Genomic DNA, 20,915 nt, shown 5'->3' on the forward strand with positions numbered 1-20,915 from the left:
TAGTGACACACCGGGTCCCCTTACACAGACAGTGACACACCGGGTCCCCTTACACAGGCAGTGACACACCGGGTCCCCTTACACAGACAGTGACACACCGGGTCCCTGCACACAGACAGTGACACACCGGGTCCCTTACACAGTGACACACCGGGTCACCTTACACAGGCAGTGACACACCGGGTCCCCACACACAGGCAGTGTGACACCGGGTCCCCGCACACGGCAGTGACTGTCCCCTGTGCTGGCACTGCGGGGGTCACACCCTGAGTGCTGTGAGCAGTTCTGGGACTCTCATGGTGACAGGGACACAGAGGGGCTGGAGTCAGAGAAGGGAATGGAGCCGGAGCCCCAGGAGAGGCTGGGGGAGCTGGAAAGGGGCTCAGCTGGAGAAAAGGAGCTCAGGGGGGACCCTGTGTCTCTGCACAAGTCCCTGCCAGGAGGGGACAGCCGGGGATCGGGCTGTGCTCCAGGGAACAGGGACAGGAGGAGAGGGAATGGCCTCAGGCTGGGCCAGGGGAGGCTCAGGGGGGACAGCAGCAGGAATTTCCCCATGGAAAAGGTGCTGAGGCCTTGGCAGTGCCCAGGGAGGTTTGGATCCCCATCCCTGGAGTGTCCCAGGAAGGGCTGGAGGTGGCTCTGGGCTGGGGACAAGGTGGGGATGGGGCACAGGCGGCACTGCATGGCGTGTGTGGGGATGTGACACAGCCGGCACTCCATGCTGTGTGTGGGGATGTGACACAGCCGGCACTCCATGCTGTGTGTGGGGATGTGACACAGCCGGCACTCCATGCTGTGTGTGGGGATGTGACACAGCCGGCACTCCATGCTGTGTGTGGGGCTGGGCACAGCCGGCACTCCGTGCTGTGTGTGGGGATGGCCCCAGCCGGCACTCCATGCTGTGTGCCGCAGCTCTCCCCAGCCCCGCGGCCCCACAGCCGCGGCGGCCCCACAGCCGGGGCGGCCCCACAGCCGGGGCGGCCCCACAGCCGCGGCGGCCCCACAGCCGCGGCGGCCCCACAGCCGGGGCGGCCCCACAGCCGGGGCGGCCCCACAGCCGGGGCGGCTCCGGCGGCGGGCGGGGCGGGAGGCGGCGCGGCCGAGCGTGACGGGGAGGGCGGGAGCGAGCGGAGCCCGCAGCCAGCAGCGCCCGGGCCGCCGCCGCCTCCGCCTGCGCAGCGCCCGCACCGAGCCCGCAGCGCCATGGCGGCCGCGGCCGCCGAGCCCAGCAGCGGCCGCTACCAGCAGGTGAGGGGCGGCGGGGCCGGGCCGGGCGGCTCCCGGGGCGGCGGGGCCGGGAGCGGGGCCTGCGCTGGCGGCGGCGCCCGGGGCGGAGGCCGCGGCTCCCCGGGGGGAGAACGGGCCGGGCTCGGCCGCCGAGCCGCTCCCCGCCGGGCCGGGGCCGCTGTTTGCCCGGGGCCGGGGCCGCTGTTTGCCCGGGGCCGCTGTTGGCTCCGTCCCGGGGCCGCTGTTTGCCCGGGGCCGGGGCAGGGTGTGTCCGGGGCCGCTGTTTGCCCGGTCCTGAGGCGACCTTGGCGCAGGGCGCTGACCCCGCCGGTCGTTAGCCCCCGGAACGGCCCCGGTCCGCATCGCCCCGAGCTCACCGTTAGTTTCCTTCCATCTTTAACTCCTCCGAAGGCCCCCTAGGCCAGGGGCTGGCCTTGAAGAGCTCCCTGGGGAATTCGGGTCGTTCTTTTCCTGCCTCCCGTTGGTCTGCAGCAGGGCCGCGGGCAGGGCCCCCGTGTGACCCAGTTCTGCCAGGCGCCTTTCTGACAGCAGACACGGAGAATCCTTTGCTTAGAGTAACGGAGAGAGCCCTCCAACCAGCAGACAGCTCGCTCCTGCTGAACCGAGGTTCTCCCGAGAAATCGCTGTGTTGTGACTTTTCCTGGGTAGCGTTCCCAGCGTGGGTAGGCTCTCGCTCGGCAGAGTTCGAGATACACCCTCCCATGGGATGGAATACTTGTCTCGTCTGACAGCCGCAGGTCTCCGTGTTTTTACATACTGGAAATGTGGAAGTGAAGTAAAACTTAAGCTTTTTTTGTTGTTGTTGTTCAGTGCAAAACAGATGTGCTCACTTGCAATGACAAATCTCTGCGTTGTTCTATGTGACCTGCTGGGGACAGATAATGGTCTGTGCACTAATCGCCTTTCCTGGCAGAGTCCTGCTGGTGGTGTTGACCCCAACAAGTGTTCCCACAAATGCCTTTTCCCGAGGGATGTGCAGCGTGTCCCAGCCCCTGGAGCCGTGGGGATGGGCGAGAGAGTGGCTGAAGGACCCCACTGCCGTGCTGTTCCCTGGCTGATGCACACACTCCTGCTTTCCTTCCAGAGGCGTGTGTAAAGCTGCTGTTTGCCAGCTCAGGGTTGTGTCTGCTCACACCTCGGGCAGACCAGGGCAGACTCATCTGCGGAGATTAGGGAGCCAGGCTGTGCCAGAGGATTTGCACTGCTGAAGACAGGCACATAATGGAGGCCTGTGGAGCCACTGGTATAACTGGAGTGAGATTCTCACTTGTAAATCTGTTTACTTTAGTGCTGCCGTTTAGAAATTGCTTCTCTTTCCTTGCCCTCTGCCAGAACCCAGGTATTCGTGTTGTGAAGTGTGGTATCACTGAACTGGCTCCTAAAGCTTGTGTTGCTTCAAAAACCCTGCAAGCTGTGGATATGCAGTTGGGATTTAGATAAAGAGAGGATGAGAGAGTGGGAGAGTCTCTGTAGTATTGAATGTGTCAATTTTTCCCCCATATTTTGAAATTTACTGTGTGTGTGAATGTACAATAGTGAATGTACCATGTGTCAAGAAGAGAGACTGATAGTGAAGAGGTAACTGCAAGGGCTACAGGTGAATACAGGAGTCAGTGGAGGTAGTGTGGAGAAATTCACACAAGCTCATTTAATCCTTTAAACTATTGGATTATAAGTCAGTGGAAGAATTTCTAAAGCTTGTTCTTTTTGAGTGATGGTGTAATGCATTAATGGAGTTGGTTATGCAGGTAGGTGGTTCCTGTGCTGGTAGATGTGATTGACTGTCCAAACATTTCAGGGATCTGTAACCCTCAGTCTGGGATGGGTTCCTGATGTACCCGTGTGTGTGTGGGAGCAGCGCTGAGGTGTGGGCACTATGGCACCTGGACAATATTTGTAGGATTCCTCCAGTGCCTGTATTTTTGGAAAAATAAAAAAAAAAAAGGTGAGAGTTAGTGACCGGGATCTGAGCACAACAGAACTCCATACCCGAGTTGGAGACCTGTGTGTTTGCTCTCCCACCCCTTCCTCAGCCTTGCAGGTGGCACGTGGGAAGGTGGGAATGTAGGCTGTGCTCCATCAGCAGCCTTTTCCTCCCCTTCCCAGCCCGTGTCCCTTCACCACCGTGGGCAGTGTGCGAGGGCCGTGCACGGATCCGTTTCCCAAAGCCAACTTCCCAGCCCGTGGCTTTGTTCAGGCATTAAATAACCGGATAAAAAGCAGCCTGCAGTGATGCCTTTGGGCGGTTGGAGTCTGAGCTCACGTACTGAGGACGTGCAGCTCCGTGGAAAATAAAGCTAAAACTCTGGAGAAGGGGTTTCAGCCTCCCCAGCCCCTTCCATGGGGAGCAGGGCTGGGACAGGGGCAGACTGCTGGGTTTGGATCCTCCTCTGCAGACCAGGTGCTGGGGCTGTGCTTGTGGAGGTGGGAATGGAGAGGTTTGGGAAGAAGGAGAGCTGCAGCCCGCCCTGGTACTGTTATTCTGGGCACTGCTGTGTCCCCAAAAAGGGACACTGAGAGGCTGTTGTCATTTCAGTCTGCCTTTGGGAAAGTTATACAGGGATGTTGGTGGGATTAGGGGGCTTAAAGCTTTTCCAGCATAACCCTGGATTGAGAGTTCAGTTGGTAGAACTGTATTTCATCCTTGGAACAGAAGTTACCCTCCATTCTGGAAAAAATAGCCCAACTTTAACAGGTTTATTTACACTCTGTGTTTTCCAGGCATGCTTTGCACTTGGAGCATTCGAAAATATATGTGAGGTGTATGAGTAATGTAAACCCACCTAGGAAATGGTGGGAGTGTTAAATAATGAAGACGTGTTCCTTTTTAAGTTCTGCGTCTTCCTGTTCCACTTGTTGAAGGTTTACATGGATCATGAATCATTCCACAAAGGGAGGTGTCGATGGGAAAAATAAGGAAGAAGGATTTTTCCATTTGTTTGTTTTCTGTTCTGTGAAAACTGCAGAAGAAATACATTGCTGGAGATAGAATGGGAATGGAGTTTAAATCCATGAAGGACCACAATGGTTCTTTAATATCTGGGGAGGCTGGGGAGCAACAGGGAGGCAGATATCAGTTGCTGCCTTGGGTGTACCTTAAGCTTGTGTTTAATTTTTCAGCTGAAATGGGCACACAGCTTGAAACTAAAAAATGAGAACATCCCAAATCTTTTCATGTCAGCAGTTAGAATCAGAAATATCAGTGACTGTTTCCTCAGTGAGGTCCTTGCAGTGTGCAAGATGTGCTGCCTAAAGATAAGGACGGTAAGAAAAGTTGCAGGGTAGGTTGTTTGCATATTTATTTATGTATTTTATTTTATTTGTAAGCTGAATAGGAAATGCTGTTTACATAAACCCAGTCAAATTAGAAGAATCGCAGAGTAAAATTGTGCAGAAGCTGCCCCATGTCCAGCCTTGGCTGTGCTCAGGTGACTGAAATCTGCTTTTTTTCCTCTGAAATATCTACCACTGTAGGCTACAGTACCTGTCAGGCCAGTCTGCAGGGGTTCAGTGATTCTGTGTGAAAAACTTATTATAGAATTTAAACACATTCTGTCCCTAAAACTCAAAGGATGTGGGAAAGGCAGGGAAACAGCAGCAGTCCAGTGTCATCTCACAGCTTGTGGAACAGGAGAAAATAGCTTTGCATGCAAACTTAACTACAGTATTACCTCAGGCATCAGGATGGTGTTGAACTCTGAGTTAGGCTTTTTTAGTAACTTTTCTCTCATCACTAAAATTCAGTGAGGCTCAGTAACTCCAGTGGGCAGCAGCTGTAGGAACAATCCCTGAGGGCTTTAGGTTGTTAAGTGCTCCCAGGAGATGAGGAACCTTTTTTTCTGTGGGTTTGGCATCATGACTTAGAAGTAACCATACAGAAACCCAGGAGCAGAAGTTCTGTGTGTGAATTTTGATCCTTTGTCACTGGGACGAGTGAGCAAAATTCAGTAGTAAGGGGTATCCAATCATCCTGTTTCTGCCTGTCGTGAAATATCCAAATTTGATCTATGGTGGTGCAATGGGATTTTTTTCCATTGAAGATACTTAACCGTCTCCATATGATCATTAAAAAAAAAAAAAGGGGTATTTTAAAATATTTGAAAGTCTTACTGTTATGTCCTAATGTCCAGAAAAATATTAATCTGATTCTAAATATTATGAGAAGGCCTTATGCTTTAAGTGTGGGAAACTGAATTACAGATATCCAAGATTAAAACCTACTTTTTTCATATTAAGACCTTGATCTCTCAAGTGTAAGGCCAGTGTGTGGGCACAGGTTTGTGCTGGCCCAAGTGCTTATTTCCAGTCTGTCCAGACCAGTCTAACTCCCTGTTTGAACAGAAATGAAGGAATTGGACCAGCTTGTTTCCCAGGATTGAGGAGCATTTCTGTGGTGTCAGGCCCTTGGCTGCAGTGAGTCAGAGGACAACACCCTCATCAGCACAGGTTGTATTTTATGGACATAAAATAGGGTTTGATTTGTGTTTTTGCCTTTTGGTGGCTCGTGGGGTCATTGCCATCGTCCCCCTCAGCTGGATGCTGCTGCTGGTTCCTGCTGGGGAAAACCAGGTGGGTTTTGGGAGTGGAGGCACAGTTTTCAGCCCTTTGTTAAAAGGGAGGAGTATCTCAGAATCTCAAAGTCCCTCAGTTTGGAAAATCCCTCCCAGCCCATGGAGTCCCAGCTGTGCCCCATCCCCAGTTTGTCCCCAGCCCAGAGCTCTGAGTGTCCCTGGGACACTCCAGGGATGGGGATCCAAACCTCCCTGGGCAGTTCGAGCCTTGAGCACCCTTTCCATGGGGAAAATCTCGGGCAGGAAGGTCACTCCCAGGGCTGGTTCCTCAGCACAGGGCTCAGGCAGGAGCATCAGCATCTCCCCAGGGAGGGTTGGCTTGGCAGAGGTGCCAGATGTGTCACCTGAGAGGTGCTCAACACACCTGTGCCAGTGCAGGAGTCACTCAGGGCTGTCACCGCTCCGGGCAAATGGGCTGGAAGAGGCTCCAGGAGAAAACAGTTATTTGCTCATCACAGAGAGGGCTGAAGGGTGTGGGTTGGCTTGTCTGCCAGCTTATCATTATTCCTGCTGATTAATAAGCTGATGTTAAGTTCTAGGAATTTGCAACAGCATCGGGCAAAAGTCAGGATTTTGAATCAGGGTGTGTTTAATTAGGTAAAGCAGAAGTCAGTAAAAATAACTCTGCTTTTCAGAGTTATTGGCAGTGACTTTAATTTACTTCCAAAGGGCTGGAGATCTGTAATGATATGTGATCTATTGCTAAGGCTAAGCTTGTGGGAATGCTGATTTAGTGTAGTGAGGCTGATTAGTGTAAAGAATATTTACATGCAGCCTCAGAACTTGGCCAAGGGGAGTTAAAAAATAAAGATTCAAAACTTTGTCAGCAGCCCATATGCTGAGTTTAGGAAACTTGGAAGAATTAACCAATCTATTTGTTGGAAATGCTTTCTTCAAAGTTTACATGGAAATATTTCCAAACAGCTTGGAAGATTTCAACATTTATGCTGCTGTAGTGTATTTAAATGGGACAGGGCTCAGTCAGGGCAAGTGGCAACCAGAGGTGATGTCCTGCTCAGTGCCAGGCTTCTGATGCTGGGGTTTTCTTTTTGAAAAGAAATATCCCTGGGTGTTCTCTCAGTTAACTTTCTGTTGGTTTAGCAGTCTGGTGAAAACATCTCAGCCGAGCTGTTGTTTTAATAACGACATGCATGGCTGTAAAGACTGCCTCATATTGTAATGCAAGGAAAACCAGAACCTTGCCTGAAAGCAAGAATCCTTCAGTGAATCTAGGAAAGAATTATCCCACAGCCTCAGCAGAACAGACTGAAGTCAGGCACTGCTTTTTCCCAGGTTCTCTGGGTGCTGGAGCCTCGGGGGAATTCTCTGGGAGCCGAGTCCATACCTGGAGCTGTGCAGGGCAGGTGGGAGCCAGGGCCAGGCCAGGGCAGCAGCGTGGCTCTGTGAGGCCTGATGAGTCATTCTTCCTGTCACATGAACCCTCCCTGCTCTGCTAATAGGCACTTAGTTGAATTTTAGATGCCTGGAATCATTAAAAAGGCTGGAAGGCATTTGTGTACCTTGTCCATTAGAAGAAAAATATGTTTTCTATAACTGTAATCTCCTACAGCCTCGAGCTCAACTTCAGAACGTAGCTGCATTTTTTGTGTCATTATCCATTACCTGAACTGGAATGTTCAAAGGCAGCAGTGAATTCAGCTGCCTTCTCCCACATGACATTGGTGGAGGAACATGTATTTCTTTTTACTATTGAAAGAAGAACCAGTGGTAGGAGTTAATATTCCACTCAGTATCTGTGTCCTCTTTTGTTTCCTTTCTTCCAGTGTTGTCACATGTGGTGCTTTCCTTCCCCCTCCCTGGTGACTGTGCTCTCAGGCTGTACCTGTCTTCTTTCCTACAGCCTGGAGGGGTTGAATTTCTGCCACCCCCTCACCTGGAGAGCAGGTAACAAAGGGCACGTGGAATCCAGAGCCTTCCCTCCTGTTGATAGACCAGGTCCTGCACGGGTGGGGAGTACTGAATTTTCATGGACAGACTGACAGTAAGCATGATGGAGCATTTTCTGAGATTTCATGGACTACAGAGCTGGGGAAGTCATGGAATCACAGAATGGTTTGGGTTGGGATCACCTTAAAGATCGTATTTTTCTACCTCTGCCATGTGCAGGGATCCAGGGGCAGTCTCTCTGGGCAGAGGTTAAATCAAGTTTAGCTCTGTGGTTTCCTGTCCCTTCCATTGCCCCTCGTGCTCTCTGCAGGGTGGTTTGGGATTTCTGGAGTAATGCTGTCTTTTTTTAAAAAAAAATTAAAGCATATTCTAATATTTGAATAGGCACTAACTTCTCAAGTTAGTTTGCATTTATTTCTAGTGCTGAGCTCCATGGGGTTTATGAAATGAGGCATTTTTGTTCCTTGGGAAGGCTTTGAGAAGACGAAGGTGCCTCACCGCGGTGGAGTTGCTGCAGCTCCTCCTGTCCCTGCTCATGGCCTGGGGCTCAGTCCAGCTGCAGGTGAGGCAGGTGCTGCCACCTCCAGCCCCGGGGCTCACACCCTGGTGCTGTTTGCTCTGCTTCACATCTGGCCAGGGCCCAGTGCTGGGGCTGTGTCCTGCTGCCAGCTGTGCTGGGAGCTGCTCCTGCCAGAACACAGATTAAATTTTCATCCGGATCACTGAGCTCTCCTTCTTCAAGGAAATGGTTCAGCCTTGTCCTGTGAGGACTTCTTATCCTATTCTGGTTAGAAAATGTTCCTGGGAGGCAGAGTGAGTTTCAGCTGACGTGGAGCTGGAGTGCAGGGCTGTGGTGCTCTGCTGTTTTGCTGCACCTGGACTGGCAGAAAGTGCTCCTGATTTTGTTCTGGTGCTTCCCAATGTCGTTTCCTCCCTTTCCCCCTCTCAGCTGATCCCTTGGAGCTGCCAGCAGAACCACTCCTTGTCATCTGCTAAGCCCAGTCAAGACTTTGACAGAGGAGGCGGATATAGTGTGATGTGGAGCAGACTGTAGATTATTGACTTTCACTGGCACAGAGCAGCTGTGGCTGCCCCTGGAGCCCTGGCAGTGTCCCTGGACAGGACTTGGAGTCACCTGGGACAGTGGGAGGTGTCCCTACCCATGGCAGGGGTTGGAATGGGGCGGGCTGTAAGGGCCCTTCCAACCCAAACCAGTCTGGGATCCCTGATGTTAAACAGCAAAAGGAGTAAAACTCCAAAGCACAGAACATTTGGATATCCAAGAGCTGCATTTAGAAATGTGAGCTGATTTATTTTCCCCTGATAAGACTTACAAATAAGATAAGAACATCTCCATGCGCCCCCACCCCCTTTGTTAAATGCTCAAGGAGAATGGCAACATGTCTCTCCAAAGAAAAGAAAGCAGAATATCCTGGCTTCAGGAGCAAATGTGTGGGATTGCAGAAAAGCTGGAGGAGACATTGTTTAGTGGTGATTTCAGAGGAGGGCAGTGCCTCCTGCTCAGTCCAGTGCTTCAGTCCCAAGGTGCTTTTTTGAGGTGAGTTGTTATGCAGAAAACCTCAGTGTTTTTGCTGCTGAGGCGATGAGAAATGGAAGGAAGGGAAACATGAGATGGCAGCTGTAAGCTCCTTTCTGGCCTGGTGCTGCTGCTCCCCTGATCAAAGCTGCCATGGCACACCTGCCTCGTGCAAGTGATGCTGGATCTGTGATAGCTCCTGGTTATTTATACAGAGCTGTGGGAAGCACAGTGCACAAAATAAACCGGCTCCTTTTCAGTCATGCAGTGTGAAAGGTTGAAGGGAAATGGCAACATTTATACTTCTGTGTATCATTATATAATGTATCCATGGAAAAAACCTTTCCTTAGCAAAGCCACAGGCAGCAATGGAGCCTTTTGTTGGGTATCTCACTGTATTTCTTTGACTAAAACAGATGGAACTACAGCTCCTAAGCAGTGTGAGCTGAGGAGGTGCCAGGGGAATGGAAAGGTACTGGAAAGCTGTGTGCTGTGCTTTGCTGGAGTCCAGGTGTGCGAGGAGAGGCTTTAAAAACGACATGAAAGCCGAGATGGAAGATTGATCACTTCAAGTGGGAAAGCTTCGGAGGGAGGCTGAGCAGCTGCTCCGTGTCCCGTGGTGCTGCAGAAGAGTCTCCTTCCAGAAGGGTGTGTTGTGTGCAGTTGGAGCTGCAGGGGTGATGTCAGAGCCCCCTGACCCCCGGTGTGTGGTTGTGTTCAGCTGCAGAATGAAGAGGAGCCGGGCGAGGCCGTGCCGGTGGTGAGCGACGCCCCTCCGCCCTACAGCAGCATCTCTGCAGAGAGCACAGGTACTGTCCCGCTGCCCTGCCCTCACTGAGCGCCCTCCTCAGCCCCTGCAGCACCTCCCCGGGCTGCCAGGGTCACGATTGATGCACGCAGCCTGTTGGTGCTTGTGGTTTAGGAGATGCAATTTGGCCGCGTTCTTCTGATGTCATCCCATCAAGGGGTGTTCAAGTTACAGTTCACAGTGTTCTCAGTAAATTGAAGGCAGTTAAAAATCAAAGTGCTGTGAGGATTTGTGGTTCCCCTCTCATTATCTGGCATTTGGATGATGCTGTGCCCCTTCCTTAAAGGACTCGTTACTTAAAAGGGTTGAAAGAGTTCACTTTTCCTGCACTTTCCAATAACTAAGCACTTGGTCACAAGGATGGGGCTTGGAATCATCCTCCTGTCCTGTCACCAATAACTTTAATAACCACTTGGATCTGGAAACGTGACTATTTCCGAGTATCCAAGTCAGCAGAGGCACAGCATGTGGTGTTGTTTTAAGCAGGAGTACAGCCAGACATGTTCAGTGAGTGTTCTGTGGACTGCTGCCTGTCAGAGGAGCTGCTCCTGTGCCTTTCACTTTCTGCTGTGGGATGGCAGGAGGCTGGAACGGATGGAAGGGTGGGGAGGGGACAGGCTTTGACAGCCTGGGGAATGAGGCTCCCCTGGGGCACTGCTCATTCCCAACACGGTGTTCTTAAGGAAGTGCTGATGACCTCCTGTGCAAAACTGTTTTTGTGCAGCTTATTTTGACTACAAGGATGAGTCAGGGTTCCCGAAGCCGCCGTCCTACAACGTGGCCACCACTCTGCCCAGCTACGACGAGGCCGAGAGGAGCAAGGCTGAGGCCACCATCCCCCTCAGGGTGAGTGTCCCTGCCTGCCCCTGCACTGCTGGCTGCAGCCTGAACCCCTGCCCCTCGTGTGTCACCACTTTTAAAATCTCTGTGGGGTTTTTTTGTTTGTGTTTTTGAAGCTTTCTGGGGTGGTGAGATGCCGCCTTCCTGAGAGTCCTGTGGCTATTTTTTTTTTTTTTCTTTTTAATTTTCCTCTGTGATGATGTCAGACATCTCAGTAATGCCAGCATGTGCTAGCCAGATTAGCTTGGCAAGCTGACAGAGGGACTGTGCACTGACACTGGGGGTTTTGTTGAGTTTGGTTTTTTTTTTTTTTTTTCATTTTAAAAAAAGATTTAGGATTAATTCTTCAGCTGTCTGGCGTATCTACCCTTGATACTCCTGCTGCTTACTTAGTTGACTTCTCTGGAGGTCAGTGTAGCTGATACAAGGACGATAAAACCGTTCTGTCAGAATGATTTCTTCTTGTTTTTTCAACATTATCTCTTGTTCAGCCATTCCCTCCACCCCTGCTAGCATTAGAAGTCCACTGCTCATTACATTTCTTCACAGAAGCCACGTTCCTTGCTGAGATGATAATTTTTTGATGAGTTGAAGAATTCTTCACAGTGAGAACAAGAACAGGCTGGATCTTGACTGTGTTAAAAATAAAGATACATTTCCTATTATATAGATAAGATTTCATGGCCTGCACCATTCCAGGATGAGAAATTGGAATTTTTTCATGCTTGCATTTGCAGCCTTTTGAGATTTAGGATTCCAGCCCTGTTTTTGAAGAGTCACACCCAGAAGTGGGGTTGCTGTATGGGCTGGACTGACCTAAATCCCCCTGTGCTGCCTCCCTCTGCTTTGCAGGATGATGACTTTGTGACACGAGATGACTTTGATGACACTGACCAGCTGAGGATAGGAAATGATGGCATTTTCATGCTGACTTTCTTCAGTAAGTACCTGATTGAATGAACTTTTCTTCAGGCAGTGACCCAAAATAGTTTGGGTCACATTAATGTTTGTGTAGCACCAGGAAAAACCTGTGTGCAATGGGTATATGTTTTTTTTTCCCTTGGAATATAAAGATGTCTTGACCTGCTGCTTTTCTCCTACTTTCTCAGTGGCATTCCTCTTCAACTGGATTGGATTTTTCCTGTCTTTCTGTCTGACTACTTCAGCTGCAGGACGATATGGGGCCATTTCTGGGTTTGGTCTGTCTCTTATTAAGTGGATCCTGATTGTCAGGGTGAGTTGTGTGGTGCAAAACCATGTACACAGACACTGATGCTGGTTTTCCCCAGCAGATTTTTATCTTATACTCAAGTTAGTGATAAATTTAGGGGTTTTTTTTGTTTGTTTGTTTTTTTTTTTTTTTTTTTTAATAATGAAATAATTTTTGAGCTACTTATTCACTAAGAACAGAGCTTTTTCATAATTATATCCTGTTTATATGCTGGAATTACAATTGTAGTAAAAGAAAAGAAAGATTGCACACCCAGGTATGCTGTGGGGATGCTCCATCCCTGGAAGTGTCCAAGTTTAAGCTGCACAGGGATTCCTGGGGTAGTGGAAGGTGTCCCTGTCTGTAGCAAAGGAGAGGAGCTGGAGGATCCTTTCCAACCCAACCCACTCTGGGATTCTGGGATTCATTCTGAGTGTCTGACAGAGCCCCTGGCCTGGATCAGAGTGTGGGTCAGAGTGTGGTTCAGTGCTGAGCTGCAGCAGCAGCAATTCTCTGATCCTGGGAAAACATTAGTCCAGGCAAAGCCAGCCCTGCCTTCGGCCTCTGCAGCCCGCTGTGCCTTGGGCTCTCGTCTGGAAATGAGGAGATTCTCTGAACTGCGGGATGGCTGAGGAGCAGAGGGAAGCAGGGATGTGGGGAGGAGCCAGCAGTGGAGCAGCAGTGGGAGAAGGCCGTGGGTGCCCTCTGCTGCAGCCTCCCTGCGGCACAGGAGCAGGCAGCAGGAGCAAGCTGCCGTCCTGCTCTAGGCTTTTTGGCTCTTACTTTTTTTTTTTTGGAGGGGTTGGGAGAAAATATTTCCATCAGGAAGTCTTTATTTGGAGCCTGTGAAGTGATGGTGCACAGACATTCCAGGCTGAAAGTTGAATTTCCAGCAGAGCAGCTCATATGCTGTAAGTAGAAGTAGAGAGCATTAATGTCAGAGCTGTCACTTCTACCTTGTCTTTTGGGGCTGGGAATTCTAATTTGTAAATACAACATCTCTTCGCTTCCCTGTAGACAGTTCTTGTGGTCATCTTGGTACAGAGGTGTTAAGAACTATTTGCTGGATTAAGAGATGTGACAGAAGGAGGTGACATTGTCTGTGGGTTTGATTTAAACATCACTAACAAGTTTAGCTTTTGTCATGTTTTTAAATTTGAATAGAACAAACTCAGAGCAATGATACTGTATTTATACTGAAACTGTGAACTTCAGTGCTCTCATTGTGTTGGTACCTTTCATTTCATAGTAATAATTTTCCCAACTGGGAATCTTGTCAGTGGATCCCATAGTTGTGGGATTTCTTTTCCAGCTGTTCCACCATCCAACCTGACAGTGTGATGGCTGTGCTGCACTGCTGCAAACCTGCTCTGCCCTTTGAGAAACTGCAGCTGTGCTTTATAAGCATACAGGACACAATTTGAAACAGGAATATTTGCCCAGTAGTGTCCTTGTGCCCCACTGGTTGCAGAGTTCATGGTTGGGTGTTGAATCTGTCCCATTCCCCTTGTTAGAGCTGGTGCAGGAAAACTATAAATAACAATTTGTGGAGGTAGCTCATTCCTGCAGCTGGTGGAATACAGCATTCCATGAGATCTCCTGTGTGCAGCCCTGATCTGGTTACTGCTAAAACTGGTGGGAATAGACTTTGGTTCACAAATGTGCTCTAAGCTATATTTTTTTGGCTGTTTTTCAGTTCTCCACCTATTTTCCTGGTTACTTCGATGGCCAGTACTGGCTTTGGTGGGTCTTCCTTGTACTAGGTGAGTGTCTGTGTGGGGAGAAAAGGTGCTTAAAACCCCTGTAAAGTCAGTTAGGATTTTGTGAGCATTCCTGGCTGTTAAATATATGTAGATGTACAGATGAAATGTGACCCTCATACTACTCTTCAGGTTTTAAAAGGTTGTTAAATTCAGGTTTTAAAAGCACATGTAAACACTGTCCTTCTGTTGCCAGTTCTTGGTGGCAACATCCTGTTACCATGCAGGAGTGTAAGATGAGAGTAATGCTTGTAACTGATGTTGTGTCTGCTCTTGCATCTTAAATGGAAGAGTGGATTGTTGCCTTCTTCATTTTATTTTCTCTTTCTTGCTTTGGGAGTGGCTGGATCTTGTTTGGAGTCAAAAGTTTTCTGGTTTGCCCAAGGCAAGTTTGTTTTTGAAGTTACCTGAAGTGGAAAGATGAGGTGTTACTGCTACCAAAAAATAATTGCTGTGTGTGATCAGCTGCTGTGCATCCCAGTGATGAGGTCCCTCTGTAGAGAGGTGACAGGGACTTCAGCTGCTCCCTCTCACTGAAGAACCAACACCTGTGTTCACTGGACAAATGTGTCTCTCCCCTGCAGGTTTTCTGCTGTTTCTCAGAGGATTTATTAATTATGCAAAGGTTAGGAAGATGCCAGACACGTTTTCCACTCTTCCCAGAACCAGAGTTCTCTTTATTTACTAAAGGTAAATTTTCAGCTTTCCTGAATTTGTTCTGCTTTGATTTTAACTCTATTTAGTGACTTTTCTAGGCTACACTTTCCGTTGCTTGAATATTTTTAGAACCCTAGGAAACAGGGAACAGTTGTTTCTTGGTATCCCCTATGCAGCTCCTGAGTCTGCAGAGCCCAGACTGACCTGCTGGGGGGCAGAGGAGCACTGGACATTTCTCCCTGAGTTTTTGCTGTGAGGAATTGGATATTCATTTGATTCCAGATACTGTGAGAACAAAACCTCTGCCCCTTGGTACTGCAGCATATTTGGCAAAAGTGTCTTGGAGAATAAATCACATACCTGAAACACGTGGTGTGTCCCAAACCTGAGGAGAGGTCACAAAATGTTCTTAGAGGGGCGTGCCAGTGCCTTTGGCTTTTATCCCAGAGCCAGCAATTTGTCTGAATTCTGCTGTTTGAAATTGCTGCCAGGTTCCTGAAGAAATGACACCTTTGCACACCTTTGCTCACCTCGGGCCTCTCCCACACACCTGAGCTGTGCTGCCTGAGCATCTTGCAAAAACCTGAGTGCTTGGGAATCTTTGGCTTGGGAATCTTTTGCTGAGCCTCAGCCTGGCTGCCCTAATGGGGCTTTAAAGGAGGAGGCTTAAGTAGCTGGAGCCTTGTAGCATAATTTCCTGCTCACAGCAGATAATGGCCTGGCATTAACTGTCCCTCCCCGAGGGGAAGGAAATCCTGGAATAGGTTCCTTCCCAGCTGGGGAGTGCAACATGATGCTCCCTTTAGAAATATCATAATAACACTCCATTTCCCCAGACAGAGGCAATTGCAGCTGGGACAGTCAAAGAAACCAAACCAACCCCGGCTTTAAATTGGGGGTCATTAAATTGTTTGAGATTTGAAAACCGAGCCTTGGGTTTCCAAATGCGCTTCCCTTTTATTAGAAACTGCAAATTGCCCACGATTCTACTTCATTTCCAGTCTGTGAGGAGAACCTGCAGCACAGAACAGCCTTTATGCAGTGTTTTCCTCTGGTGATAGTGTGTAAAAATAGTTCAGCCAGTTTCTTTACGTGTTTCAGTTCTGTTTAACAAAGTTCTGGTGTGTGACCTCCTCCAGGATCTGTAATATCCTCCCAGATTCCTGCTGAGTCACCAGAGGGTTGATTTCCCCCAGTTTATGGTCACAGAATGTGGGCATTTAAAGGCAGTTTATCTGTGAATTTTGTCTGACAGAATAGTTTTTTAAAAATTTTGCTCCTTTACCAAAACTTCATTTTTTATTTCCTAAAGGAGCTCGGTGATTTCTTTTTGCACAGATTTTTGCCTGTGTTTGAAATTTGAAATTACAGTTTTAGAGACCTGGCTTCACTTTTTGCTTGTGAGGGTGTAGAGTGTTTAAATTCCTATTTATGTGTCATTTTAGAGCATTTTCAAAAAGCACTTTCTCTTTCAGATATGCTGAGATAAATGTCCAGAATAATTCATAAATATTACTTTAATACTTGCCCTGAAAATAAATCTTTAATCCTGAATTCTGAGTGAGGAAACCACAAAAGACTTGGATTTTTAGTATATTATTGTCCTTAGCTGAGATTTCCTCTTCAGGGCATGATGCAAAGGGCACAGTGAGGGGTTATTTTTATTTTAGAGCAGGGGTAATTTTGAGAAAATTATGAGGGGAATAATGAGTGCAAGGCAGAAAATACAGCCTGGTGAAATGAATGGGGTGGAAAACTGGAGCTGACTATTCCAGCTGTGTGTGCAGCAGTGGACACAACCCTGGTGTTATCCCCTAAAACACACAGAGATTGCTGAGCATCTTGCTGCAGTCACATCATTGTGTGCTGAGACACTTCATAAGCCCTTAGACATCCTGTGCTGTGTGAACGACATCCTCCTGTTATCCAAAATAACCCTCTGACTGCAGTTTCGGTGTTCAATATCCTTCTCCAACAGATGTTTTCTGGCAAATGTCTTCCTGCATTAGTGAAATCCCCCCCAAGAAGCAGCAGGACACCTGCAGGAAGTGAATCAAGGCTCTGGAGCAGAAGAAAAAATAATCACCTGCTTTAAAATAAATAAATAAAAGTACTGTTGGAAAAACAAAAAAAAAAAAAAAAGGAGAAGCATTTCTTTCTATTTGTTTTTAGGTGTAAAATTTTAATAATTAACGCAGAGTTCTGTAATTGTTGACTCGTTAGTGGCTAATGTTTGAAGCAGCTCTTGCAGAGAGTCTGTGACTGCTGATGAAGCTGTTCAGGAGTTTGTGGTGCCTGGGCAGCAGGAGCCGTCCCGGGGCCAGCAGGGGCCAGGCTTGCTTTAGTTCCTGCTGCAGCCCCGGAGTGCTGGGCTCTGCCTGTGCTCTGTGTGTGTGTGACACCCTGTGCTGTGTGTGTGACACCGTGTCCTGGGCTGTCTGTGTGTGTGTGACACCCTGTGCTGTGTGTGTGACACCCTGTGCTGTGTGTGTGACACCCTGTGCTGTGTGTGTGTGACACCCTGTGCTGTGTGTGTGTGACACCCTGTGCTGTGTGTGTGACACCCTGTGCTGTGTGTGTGTGACACCCTGTGCTGTGTGTGTGACACCCTGTGCTGTGTGTGTGACACCCTGTGCTGTGTGTGTGTGACACCCTGTGCTGTGTGTGTGTGACACCGTGTCCTGTGCTGTGTGTGTGTGTGACACCCTGTGTGTGCTGTCTGTGTGTGTGTGACACCCTGTGCTGTGTGTGTGTGTGACACCCTGTGCTGTGTGTGTGTGTGACACCCTGTGCTGTGTGTGTGACACCCTGTGTGTGCTGTGTGTGTGTGTGACACCGTGTCCTGGGCTGTGTGTGTGTGTGACACCCTGTGTGTGCTGTCTGTGTGTGTGACACCCTGTGCTGTGTGTGTGTGACACCCTGTGTGTGCTGTCTGTGTGTGTGTGACGCTCTGCTGTCTGTGTGTGACACCCTGTGCTGGGCTGTGTGTGTGTGTGACACCCTGTGTGTGCTGTCTGTGTGTGTGTGTGACACCCTGTGCTGTGCTGTGTGTGTGACACCGCGTCCTGGGCTGTCTGTGTGTGTGTGACACCCTGTGCTGGGCTGTCTGTGTGTGTCTGACACCCCGTGTGTGCTGTCTGTGTGTGTGTGACACCCTGAGCTGTGCAGTGTGTGGCACCCTGTGCTGTGCAGTGTGTGACAACCTGTGTGTGCTGTCTGTGTGTGCTCTGTGTCCTGTCCACCCTGTGTATTCCATGTACTCCATGTCTTCTCCTGTCCAACCCCTGTCCCTCCCTGTGCCCCGTGTCCTGTCCCTGTCCTGTCCCTCCCTGTGCCCCGTGTCCTGTCCCTGTCCTGTCCCTCCCTGTACCCCGTGTCCTGTCCCTGTCCTGTCCTGTCCCTCTCTGTACCCCGTATCCTGTCCCTGTCCTGTCCTGTCCCTCCCTGTGCCCCGTGTCCTGTCCCTGTCCTGTCCTGTCCCTCCCTGTGCCCCGTGTCCTGTCCAGCAGCTGTGGCAGCACAGGGGTGACCCTGGAGCTGAGGTGACAATTTGGGGTGGCTGCACTCCTGCACTCCCCCAGCACCCAGGGGCCTGTGAGGAAAAGGGGTTGCTGCAGTCCAGACTCCGAGGTGGCATTGGGAATTTAGAGGTGGCACAAATATTAACTTTTAACAGTCTTTATTCTCGGTGTTGTAGTATCCTTTCCTTTCGCACCACCAACTTTTTGGGCTCTCCAGGGGTTTTCACAGAACGAGTCTGTAGTGTAAAACTGAAAGATCATGTTGCAACTTTGTATAAAGATCATCTTGCAAAACAAAGGCCTTTTTTTTTCTTTGGCTTGGGACTTTTGAGACAATTCCTAACATACCTGTAATTCTCGCTTTTATAATTTGTGTTAGCAGAGACTCTGATGCGTTGGAAATGTAGATTTAATGTGCACTCCTGTGCTTTCTGCCAAGTGGTCATTCACTTCGGAGTTTTACTATGTTCAACCTGTAAATACAGCAGAACGTCAATAAATGTCACTTCTGTAGCAATTGTTGCTGTAGGACGATGTTTAATTGAGTTTTGATGTGTTATTGCACCTGGGTATTGATGACAAACAGATTATCTGGGGGCATTCCATCACTTTCCATGGAAGGCCTAACACAAATCTCCAGGGTGTCCATCTTCTTTGTAACCAAGCCTGTCAGGAAATGGTGATTCCATTTTGGGGGAATTGTTGGATTTTTTGGTAGTTTCATGACTTACCTGACCCATGAAAATGGTTTTGGTTCACAGCTGCACTTCTCAAATGTACAGTCCCCACAAAGAAGCATTTGGGACTGACAGAGATGGACAGAGGTTCCACAGATTCCTCTTCAAACAGGAATAAATGAACACGGAAATAGGAATTTTATCCTACAAGGCAAAATCTGCAGCATTGGGGAACTCAGAATCACATTTGCCCAAACTTGGTCGATCGGCCTTGTGTTTGCTCTCCTGGCATCTGGGCCTTATTTGGGCTTAAATATCCAGAGAACTGGAATATTTGGCATTCCTGTCCTCCTCCTGTGGTGGCCTGAAGCTGCAGACACCTCCAGCTCCGTGTTCCTGCACAGACAGGCTCTGGGAGCGTGGGGTGGGTGACAGGGTCTGAAGAAGCCCTGCTGTGTTTGGGGTGGGTTCACACCAACTCCAGGTTCAAATACTTGTTTTGGGTCTGTGACAGCTCAGCCACTTCCCACCTGACATGGGCATGGAGTGCCAGGACAAGGGAATGGCTCCCAGTGCCCAGGGCAGGGCTGGGTGGGTTCTGGGGCAGGAATTGTCCCCTGTGAGGGTGGGCAGGGCTGGCATAGGGTGCCCAGAGCAGCTGTGGCTGCCCCTGGAGCCCTGGCAGTGCCCAAGGCCAGGCTGGATGGGGTTGGAGCACCTGGGACAGTGGGAGGTGTCCCTGCCATGGCAGAGGTGGCACTGGGTGGAATTTAAGGTCCCTTCCTACCCAAGCCAGTAAGAAGTGCATCTTGAGATCTGATTTCCAGTTTCCATGAAAGACAGAAAAGCAGCCCAAAGGGAGAAGGCTCAGCTGAAGGGAGAACAGCGTGTGCTGGAAGAAATCAGATGTGACTGTGCAGGAGGTGGGAGCACCACGGAGGAAAGGAGTGGGGTCTGCCCATCTCTGTGCCCTTCTGCCTGCTCTGGTGGGAACGCCAGTGAAAACGCCGGTGTTAATTGTCCATGGCATAATGTGAAATAGGGGATTACACTGAGGAATAGAACAACTCAGCTGGAGACCTCCCAGGTTCTGAAACTGGAGGTTTCCCCTCTCCTCTTGCTCTGGGTAATACAGTTACATGTACAAGAAGTCAATAAATATTGCTGAATTTAGGAATGATTTCTCTAAACCTTTTGGCTTTACTGCAGAAGTCCTTTCTCACCAGAGAAACACTCCAGTGAATTAATCCCTGTGTGCCTTGGCCACACAAAGCCAAGGGCTGACTCATTTTCGGTGTAAAATGGGTTAGTGGAAGTGATTCACGGGCGGCATTGCCCTGACCTCTCCTGGGGGCTGGGGCTCTCCTCAGAGCTGTGCGATGGCCCTGGGGATGGCCCCAGATCCTGGAGCAGGGCTCAAAGGGCCAGAAAGTGTAACAGGGGCAGAGCTCATCCCGGGGCTGCTGTGTGCCCAAGCCGTGCCCGGCTGGGGCTGAGGAAATCCCTTTTTACATGGAGTTCAGTTTTCATGGCACCTCCTCTTGTTTTCATTGCACCTCCTCTTGTTTTCATTGCCTCGTGTTCAAAAGATGGCACAGCTTCCACAGGAGCAAAAAAAACCCCCAAAAACAGAGTGTTTGAAAATACACCCAACGCTCCCAACCTGGCAGCAGCTGGATGAAGGAACCCGTTTAAAACTTCCTTGAACATGGAACATTTACAAGGGCTGTTTTAGTGCTGATACCTGTTATCACACAGAGCACTCCACACTGTGGTACTGGTGGGGTGTCATGTTCTCCCCACATCCTGGGAATGCCCAAATCCATTCACTGCTCCAACTGGTTGCTCAGCTGGGCTCTCACCCCATCCCACTTCAGCTCAGGGCTGGGTGCTGCTCAGGAGGAAAATTTCCCCTTGGCGTTTTGTTCTCTGAGATTTTTGGGTAAAATGGACAAAAGCCAGGCAGGGAAGGAAATGATCAGAGCACAAGAATTAAGTCACTGTTAAAAGTAAAAAAAATCAATCACAAAATGTATCCTGGAAAGTAATTTTAAATCATAGGACTGACATGGGCAGAAACCCTATTTTGCTAAGCTTAAAATATATTGATAAAGTTTTATATCAGTGAATATAACCATGAAGCAAGAGGCAAGGATCTGTGCCAGGCTCTGGAGCATC

At 49.4% G+C, this 20,915-nt stretch overlaps 1 protein-coding gene across 1 annotated transcript; it reads left to right on the forward strand.

The window, feature by feature from the left end:
- Positions 1–1,094: 1,094 nt before the first annotated feature.
- NDFIP1 (Nedd4 family interacting protein 1) lies at positions 1,095–18,577 on the forward strand. Its single transcript, XM_066329452.1, has 9 exons — positions 1,095–1,248; positions 9,986–10,073; positions 10,797–10,918; positions 11,765–11,852; positions 12,022–12,146; positions 13,819–13,885; positions 14,467–14,572; positions 16,518–17,925; positions 18,046–18,577. The coding sequence occupies exons 1-7, from the start codon at positions 1,204–1,206 to the stop codon at positions 14,568–14,570; spliced, it is 639 nt and encodes a 212-aa protein (XP_066185549.1). The 5' UTR covers positions 1,095–1,203; the 3' UTR covers positions 14,571–14,572; positions 16,518–17,925; positions 18,046–18,577.
- The last annotated feature ends 2,338 nt before the right edge of the window (positions 18,578–20,915 follow it).

Source organism: Sylvia atricapilla, chromosome 14, assembly GCF_009819655.1.
Source record: "Sylvia atricapilla isolate bSylAtr1 chromosome 14, bSylAtr1.pri, whole genome shotgun sequence".
Taxonomy (NCBI): domain Eukaryota; kingdom Metazoa; phylum Chordata; class Aves; order Passeriformes; family Sylviidae; genus Sylvia; species Sylvia atricapilla.

Bases quoted from the DNA above. Each gene is read 5' to 3' on its own strand.
- NDFIP1 (XM_066329452.1), top strand. From the start codon at position 1,204: ATGGCGGCCGCGGCCGCCGAGCCCAGCAGCGGCCGCTACCAGCAG. The intron at 11,853-12,021 runs GTAAGTACCTGA...CTACTTTCTCAG, and splicing joins TTTCATGCTGACTTTCTTCA to TGGCATTCCTCTTCAACTGG. The intron at 12,147-13,818 runs GTGAGTTGTGTG...GCTGTTTTTCAG, and splicing joins AGTGGATCCTGATTGTCAGG to TTCTCCACCTATTTTCCTGG.